Source organism: Tarenaya hassleriana, unplaced genomic scaffold (genome assembly GCF_000463585.1).
Source record: "Tarenaya hassleriana unplaced genomic scaffold, ASM46358v1 Cleome17, whole genome shotgun sequence".
NCBI lineage: Eukaryota > Viridiplantae > Streptophyta > Magnoliopsida > Brassicales > Cleomaceae > Tarenaya > Tarenaya hassleriana.
In genome coordinates this window covers 886,048-894,564 of record NW_010965122.1, presented here as the reverse complement: position 1 = coordinate 894,564, position 8,517 = coordinate 886,048, and the positions used below count along the sequence as shown (strand labels likewise).

Below are 8,517 nucleotides of genomic sequence, written 5' to 3'. Positions count from 1 at the left end.
AGCAGGAATTTACGAGACCGCTTAAACCGTGAACTTGAAAGAAATCTAGCCATGAAAGTGGACGATGGTGAGACAGCAGATACGTTCATTATTAGTGGACGTGGTACACTACACATTACCATCCTAATAGAAAACATGTAAGTAAAAATGTTCATCGGTCATTATTCCTATTTCAATACGAAAGGCACTGAACAGTTATCTGTTTCAGGCGAAGAGAGGGATATGAGTTTATGGTTGGTCCTCCAAAAGTTATCAATAAGAAGGTGAATGATAAATTACTGGAGCCATATGAGGTGAGCTTCTGATTGATGTCATTACTTTCGCGGAAGATTTTTCTGTGTGAGGTGCTGTGGTCCTCTGTCTATCAGTATTGCATTCTTTTTCCCTACCAGAAGGATGAACAGCGAGTTGTGAAATCATAAATTCAATTGTTAAACCATTGATTTAAATTTCTTGTTGTGCCCTGTGTTTCCCACTGGAAATAAAAAAAATCAATGATCTCATGAGCAAGTACTTGAATAAGTGAAGACGATTTATCTGGCTTTAATCCATCAATTGGCAGATTGCAACTGTTGAAGTGCCAGAAGAACACATGGGACCTGTTGTTGAACTTCTAGGCAAACGACGGGGGCAGATGTTTGATATGCAGGGTGTCGGGTATGTCACATTGGTTACCATGTATTACTCTTGATGATCGTTTTTTGCGTTAAGGCCATGTTTAGGTCTAAGAATGTGATTGCCATGTTAGCAATCTGCCAAATGAGATTAGAGATATAACCCATTTGGTCATTAACCAAAAGTCTTTGAAAAATGCACCACTTTTTTAAATCTAGATGATTAAAACCATTACAAGAACATGCTTCGGATTGATCGAGCATCAATGGCTGATAATGGAATTATGCGTTTTTGGTGGAACGCAATATAGTGCCACAAATGGCCGCTATAAAATTCTTTTTCTCCTGATTTTCCGCGTTTGTATGAGAATGAAATTGCAAGAGTGTGGTCTTTCCTCACGGCTGTCCCCTTTTATCTCTCAATTGACCTGCATGGTAAATCCTTCAGTTTCCATCATCTAAGATTAATGTAATAAATCATTTGAATCGTGTTTACCAGGTCGGAGGGAACAACTCTGCTTCGGTACAGGATCCCGACTCGTGGACTTCTTGGTTTACGAAATGCAATTTTAACAGCTTCTCGTGGCACAGCTGTCTTGAACACAATCTTCGATAGTTACGGACCGTGGGCCGGCGAAATCAGCACCCGCGATCAAGGTTCACTGGTAAGTTATGGAGCTGAAATTGTTTCTAGGAGTTAGAGGCTTTAGTATCTTGTTTGAAAAAACCGTATCAAATGGTCAGTATCATCATATCAATAAACAAGTTATCTTAGCGATGAGGAACAGTTTGGGAAACAAATTTGTGGGAAAGGTTACATAACCGCTCTCGATTTTCAGTTTTAAAACAAGTGGTTCTTGTTTTACTCTTTTCAGTTGGAACTTGGAACGGATCGAACATGTTGGATGATATATGATAAATTCGGTGGTATATATAGGTAGTTATGATTTTCGGTATAAACACAAATAACGGGAAATTAAAAACGGATTTCAGGTAGCATTTGAGGACGGAACGTCGACATCCTATGCGCTAGCGAGTGCACAAGAGAGAGGGCAGATGTTTATCGGTCCCGGGGTCGATGTTTACAAGGGTCAGATAGTCGGGATCCATCAGCGACCCGGAGACTTGGCCCTGAACGTATGCAAGAAAAAGGCTGCAACTAATATACGATCCAACAAAGACCAAACAGGTAATAATAAAAAGATAATGTTGCATAGAATTCAAATCCATAATATCGTCATCGTCATCAATGCTTCCGTTGCTCTATTTCAGTTGTTCTGGATACCCCGTTGGAATATAGTTTGGACGATTGCATCGAGTATATAGAAGAGGATGAACTCGTTGAGGTCACTCCCGTCAGTATCCGCATGTGCAAGAACCCTAAACTCGCGAAAAAGGCGAGGTAAATCGTTTGTGTTTTCGGGTGGAGGATGAACTCATGGAGGGCATTCCCCGTCTGCAAGAACCCCTAAACTCACGGAAAAAGGCGAGGTAAAGTATTTTTGTTGCATCATTCTGCCCTTCTTCGCGATTCTTGTCCCTCTTTTACGCATCGATCACACACATAAGGAGCGATTCGGTATATATATCATCACCCATTTCGTGGAGAGATTTGGGTGAAATGAAACGTACTTTACAGGAGATGGCAGAGCCAAGAAATTGATGTCTTTGAAAGATTTGTGTTCATGTAGTTACTGTGAGTGTACTGTCTAAATATAGTATGTTGCCTGCGCTTCATATCCTACTTCGTGAATTTATACCGTACGATATAATGTCTCTGGTCGGTGTTAGTCTTTTACTAAATCGAATGTAAGAAATAATCAAAATCTTAGACTATTAGTCCAGAATCATAACTATGCATGGAATCATATCAATGTCACCAAATCATCAAAATCTTAGACTATTAGTCAGAGATAGAATGATCTCAGTAGAGAAATAAAAAAAATTGATTCAGTTGATAGTTGATATATTATGGTTAAGCGTTACTAATACAATATGCCATATATTCGTACACAAAACTAATTATTTTATATAAATATCTAAAAATAAAATAACACCGATATATAAGATAATATTAGATTAATAAATAAAAACAAGAGGAATGCACTAAAAGCTTTGAAGCTCGCTTGAAATTATCGCCAAATTTAAAGTTTATATAAATTACATCAAGAATCATATAATATATGAAACGCCCCAAAAAACCATCACCATAATCTTAATTCTCTCTGTAATGAACCCATCAATCGTTATTCACAGCTTAAGATGGATACGTTCCGACCACTGGAAGATATCAGAGTGGACCTGGTCGTCTCCGATGTCCAAACCGCTGGCTCCAGCCGCCACCCTCATGATATCTTCGATCAGAGCAAAGTTCCCCATTATATCTACGTGGGCCCCGCTCTGAGTTCCCCGGCCCTCGAGGAGATTAGCCGGCGGAGAGTGGCTGTACTCCCGCACGAAATTCTTCATCCCGGAAGGGTTAAACCTCGTCTTGCCCCGCCACGCCTTTGCTGACATGAAACCCGAGCTTAGGGCGGGAACTGTTTCGTCCCCGTCGACGTTGTAAACTCCCGCTTTCAGACAGCTTTCTCCCTCGTCTTCGTGCGCAGACGTATCGATCTGGAAAGGGATGCAGTTGTCGGGAGACTGGTTAACCTTGTAGACGTATGCTCTTTCCGTCGGTATCCCGACCCCGTACAAGGAGAAGATCTCCATCTCGGGGGCATCGGGTAATCTGAAACAACGGAAGAAAAGCGCAAGTTTAGACACGTTCAAACGCGGAATGAACCCGTGAAAACGAGTGAAAGCATTATGTTATGAAAATCGGAATTACAGTCCAAGATGAAAGCTTGGATAAGATTCTTGTAAAGAAAAATGCAGTTTATGCCATATAAGATCTCAAGTACAATCTCAAAAAGAATCTTAAGCACAAAGGTAAAGATTATAGGAGAAAATGGTCACGTACCTTTCCGAGAAAAGATTCAAAACCATATCCAAAAAGGCGGAAAACAAAGGTCGAGCAGACAAGGAACTGATACAAACTAAAGAGAACTTACTTTGTCTCCAACGGGTTCGACCAGTACTTGTAATGTCTGTATTTCGGGTCATCCAAATCATCAGCGATGCCGTAAGAGAAGTGAGCTGTACCACGAGCCAGCGTTTTCGGGGCAACGAAATTAAGTAAATCAATAAGCGTATCAGCAGTATAGAGCTTGTGCTCGGCAACGGCTTTGATCCCTCCAATTCCCATTTCATGATACTCGGTCCACAAATCTCGACATGTAATGTTCGGAATGCTCTGTCCTTTCACCGCACCCTGCAGTCGAATAGCACTGTTAGTCCTAGCACTAACTAAATTATAGGATCTGATCGCAGCGGAAAATATATTCACAATTTACATCAAAGCCTAGAACAAGAATAACCACTAAGCATCATTATGCATATATGTAATAGTCAATAAACGAATATAAAAGATCTCGAAAGAGTTACAAACCTTCAAAGAAGAAAAAGTCAGGCCAAACAGCAATGGTAGTAATTACCAGTGAGAGACGTCACAGATGGCAACGTCCTCTGCGGTATCCACACCATGGGTTGGATCCAATAATTGGATCTTTTAGGCTTGCTAGAGCCCGGAGTTTTATAACAATCTAGACCCTCGAAGACTAGTTTTGGATGTGTATTCGAGTCTGGAGTTGTGTGGGGGTGTCAACCCTCAAGCCTCAGTTGAAAAAGAGGCTGAAAAGTCGAAAATTTCTGATGTGGGACGAGTTTTTCTAGCCAACGTTCAGACCGAACATAGAACACAGTCCAACTTGTTTAATGACAGGCGTTCGGACTGAACGTTCCAAGCGTTTGCCCAAACCGATGACAAGAGTAAATGCTCTTAAAACCATTTCAATGGAATGGCATACAAACCACAACAACTAAAACAAATATAGTTCGTATGAACAAAATTAAGAGCTTACTCTGAAATCCAGCCTCTGAATCTTGGATAATGGCGCCTCGGTCACTACTTTTCCGAACGATATAATCCTTCCGAGATTATCGTGTTTCGTCTTGGAAACATAACCCTTGCGGACGTTACCATCCGAGGCACGAGTCTCATTGCGCTTCGGCTTTTTCCCATGGAAACTATAACAGTTTTCCGGTGCCCAATCAATACCGCCCCATATGGTTTCGCCTCCCTTTGGTATCATTGACATAGTTGAGTCCCATGTTCTTGTCATTCTCATCAAATGCTGTAACGTCTGAAACCGAAATATATCGCTATCTAAGAAACCCGGTGCAAGGGCCCTGCGTTACAGGATGATATATACAAGTCTTATTCAGAGAACATGTCGACAAATACTGTAATCGAACCAAAAACATTTTTTAGAAATCACGACAAAATACGAGAATATCGCAGACAGGTAAACGTTTTGTAAAAGAAAATAGCTTTTAAGTTTGAAGGATTTCGAAATGAATAAGGTCACTCGAGAAGGCGATATCTCGTCTTTTTCAGAGAAGAGATTGACAAAATATCGTAATCTCTCTCGTATTACCATATTCACCAATGGTCCAAGTCATTACCAGAAACAATCATCTATGTTTTTGTCACTAGAGATGCTACTATTTCACCGTGATTGAAATCGAAAATTAAGTAGCATATCCGATCAGATTACGCAAAGATAACTTCTCAAAGTTTCAGGATTAAGTTTATCAAAACCAAAATCATCTAATTCAGTTACCTGGCAAATGCAATATCCTTTGCTTCAGCCGAGAAAAGACCCGTTACAGCTTTTGGAACACCAAGAAACGGTCCACCGATGTTCATCACGGCTTTTATATGCTTTGCACACCAATCCAGCCCGCCCCCACCGCCCATAGGGACTGGAGCTTCGACCCATTTCATGAAATGCAGAAAATACAACGCCCCCATGGAATGTGGAACTATAACCACCTTTCGCCCACCGTTAGTAGCAACCAACGACTCTATATTACTTTTGATACGGCTGAGGGTTTGGTCACGCACCTAGTGAATTTAACGCAAACATCTTCATATCGGGTTTTGATAAAAGTAAAACACGAAATGGGATTAGAAACATGGAAAGAAACCTCGGTGTTTTGAAACGAAAGTCTCCAGTCATATGCAGCCATGTACAAGTTCTTCTCTTCGTATCCAATATGTGCCAAGTTAGCGATCAGCACTGCCCAGACAAAGTAGCCCGGAGCAAAGTAATCGGCAGCCACGAGCCCTGAGACGGGCCTGACTCTAATACCAGAAGGATCTAAGCCGGTTTCGTTGTCCAAAGACATATGTTCCACCCAGCACAGAGGCCTGGATTTTCAGACAATCAAACATCAAAGACTTAAGGAACTTGTTGAGATACTGACAAATGAAAATAGATGCAAGTGCATGAAACTGCTCTATCCCTACAACAGATGCTAAAGCAGCTCCTAAGCAATTAATTACATTTCCATTACAGATCTTACAAAAAGATCATGAACTAAAAGCATTTAATTAAACCCTATTGTGAAAAACCCACGAATATCAATCTCATCAACAGATCTCAGGAAAAAAAAGAGAAAAACTGGAAGAAACAGTAGAAGAATCCATCCCTTCTACCACTAACAGAGTGATGATTTATCAGCATTCTTTCATACTCATAATCTGAAAGTAACCAAGACGACATCTTTCAATCAACACACCCTAACATTCTACAATGTTAATTACCACTCTTTCGAGAATAATTTGATTTGAAAATCGACGCAGCAGCTATACCCAAATCATCAAACAGGTCCAAGTTTTGCTTCAGACCAAAGATAGCAACTATGGAGAAACAACTTGCATAGCAATCAACCCACAAGCACATAAGCATATGCCTCAACTCATTCACCAAACGTTGGAATGACCCTTTCACATTCCAAAAGAATTCACATGTAAGGAACCACAAACAACAAAAACTCCATTAAAAAACAAGCACATAGTAAAGTTGCAAGTCTTGTTCAATAACAGGAATCCACATGATTTCATCAGAATCCGGACAAAATCACAAAAAAAGAACTCACCTTTTGTAAAGCTCACCAAAAGTTCCACCCCACAAACGTTTCCTAAACAACCCATCTGCACATTGTTTGCCTTCCCAAAGCTCAAGTCCTCCAGTGACAATGCCGGGGACAAACACAACTGGGTGTTTCGCCATTAAACCTTCTTTCCTAAGCTTCACACCAGGTTGGTCAGGCAATGGACCAGTGATTGCCTCTGTTACATACTGAGGAAAGCTCGCAGGCATTGCGTTGTATAGGAACAGGAGGAACCACCATGTTACACAGACACGTCCGATGAACCAACAACACGAATCGACACATGACCACTTCACCTTGTCTCTCCCTGAATCTGATCGTTTCTGGGGTTTCGAATGTTCGCGTGGCTTTTTCTGGGAAACATCCTCCACGACCACGACATCCTTCGATTCGGTCTCTTCCCTGGAGGTCGATGTCTTTCTCCTCCGAATTAGAGGCATTCTGTAAGGCTTTTCTGTTTCTTTTCTTACGGAAATTTCAGTTTGTTTTCTCGGGAAACTTAGCCACTCTTCATATGTTCCGGGAAAACCCGAGAATCTCTCCTCCTGCATCTGTTGGAGAACTAGCTGAGATTGTCTGTGATAAGCCCAAATCTACCTGAATCGGACGAATGATCAAAACCCAGAACTTATATAACTTAAATCTGAAGTCTTTTCTCACGAATTTTGGAGAGGAGGCCAATCGAGAAAGATGGCGCTTAGAAAGATGCAATCGGTCGAATCAAGCGCGGTTTCCAGTGAGAAACATTGACCGAACTTTCTAATTCAGCAAAACCGATGAGAATCAGTTTTTTTTTTTCAATTTTTAAACATTTTCGTCACAACCGATGGAATCCCTTTTTTTGTCACATCTGATGGCATGGCAGTGAAGTGACGACGACGAAGACGAGGAAGAAGACGAAATAAAAGAAACGTGAGGAAATTAATTTCTATGCTTTTTATTTTTATTTTTTATATTACTTTCTATTTCTATATGAATGTGAAATAAAATTTTGTTCTTAAGATTGTGCTTTTTAAATATCTTTCGATATTATTTTCTAAGATTGTGTTTTTGTCAAATCACCTCTTTAAATAACTAAAAAAATAATTTGTAAAGAAGAAAACATCACAAATGTTGAATTACTTTTATATAATTAGGGTTTTGTTGTTCTAAAATGAAATTAATTTGAATATGATAAAACATAATATTAGTTATTGCAAACCATACATTACAATTTTAAGTAAACTTATTTTTAACAAAACCCAAAATTCCAAAAAGAAGTTAACAAAATATCCAGAATTTATACGCTAATTGTCTAGAATTTTGAATAATATCATCATTAACTTGCATTTAATATTCTTCCTATCCCAAATTTTTAATTTTTCATTTGATGTACGACCCTTAATATGACCTTGTTTCTATTTTTTTTTTTTCAAAACCATTTAATATGTTCTTTTTTTTTAGAACTTATTATTTCTTGTTAAATTGATAAAACATTGGCACCAAAATCGATTCTCATGGAATTTAGTATAGGCGGCTACATGGTGCCGATCTTATCGCTAGGGATCGTTAACACATCTATTAGATATGATTAACAAAAAAATAAGATATGATTATACTCAAACTAAATCTAATTTAGGAAAATCAAATAGATATAAATTTTAAAAATTGAATTTGATTGAAATATAAAAGTTATTGAAAAAATCGAACGAAAATAATATTTTTAAATATATATTTATCTTAATACAAATAATTTTGAATTAAATATAACAAAAACAAACCAAACTAAATTTCAACACACTAAATCGAATAGACATAATCTTTTTGAAAATAAATATACTTACAAAAAACAATAGAATGA

General features: G+C 38.8%; 2 protein-coding genes across 2 annotated transcripts in view; one reads left to right on the top strand and one right to left on the bottom strand.

The window, feature by feature from the left end:
- Positions 1-2,373, top strand: part of LOC104809892 (GTP-binding protein TypA/BipA homolog) — a 6,089-nt gene extending 3,716 nt beyond the window's left edge. The window contains exons 10-15 of the mRNA XM_010535996.2: positions 6-137; positions 209-293; positions 563-657; positions 1,114-1,279; positions 1,608-1,803; positions 1,887-2,373. Coding sequence (XP_010534298.1) covers positions 6-137; positions 209-293; positions 563-657; positions 1,114-1,279; positions 1,608-1,803; positions 1,887-2,020 — 808 coding nt within the window. The 3' untranslated portion in view covers positions 2,021-2,373. The remainder of the gene's footprint in view (positions 1-5; positions 138-208; positions 294-562; positions 658-1,113; positions 1,280-1,607; positions 1,804-1,886) is intronic.
- Positions 2,374-2,716: 343 nt separating this feature from the next.
- Positions 2,717-7,559, bottom strand: LOC104809891 (phospholipid:diacylglycerol acyltransferase 1-like). Its single transcript, XM_010535995.1, has 6 exons — positions 6,663-7,559; positions 5,709-5,931; positions 5,342-5,625; positions 4,580-4,907; positions 3,671-3,930; positions 2,717-3,348 (listed from the first exon to the last, which is right to left on the bottom strand). The coding sequence occupies exons 1-6, from the start codon at positions 7,226-7,228 to the stop codon at positions 2,865-2,867; spliced, it is 2,145 nt and encodes a 714-aa protein (XP_010534297.1). The 5' UTR covers positions 7,229-7,559; the 3' UTR covers positions 2,717-2,864.
- Between the last annotated feature and the right edge of the window lie 958 nt (positions 7,560-8,517).

What these genes read in the sequence shown, in the direction of transcription:
- LOC104809891 (XM_010535995.1), bottom strand. Translation starts at nt 7,228, where the DNA reads ATGCAGGAGGAGAGATTCTCGGGTTTTCCCGGAACATATGAAGAGTGG. An exon ending in TTTCGTTTCAAAACACCGAG is followed by an intron (nt 5,626 to 5,708) that starts GTTTCTTTCCAT and finishes TAAATTCACTAG; the next exon opens with GTGCGTGACCAAACCCTCAG. An exon ending in TTCAGAGGCTGGATTTCAGA is followed by an intron (nt 3,931 to 4,579) that starts GTAAGCTCTTAA and finishes ATTCGACTGCAG; the next exon opens with GGTGCGGTGAAAGGACAGAG.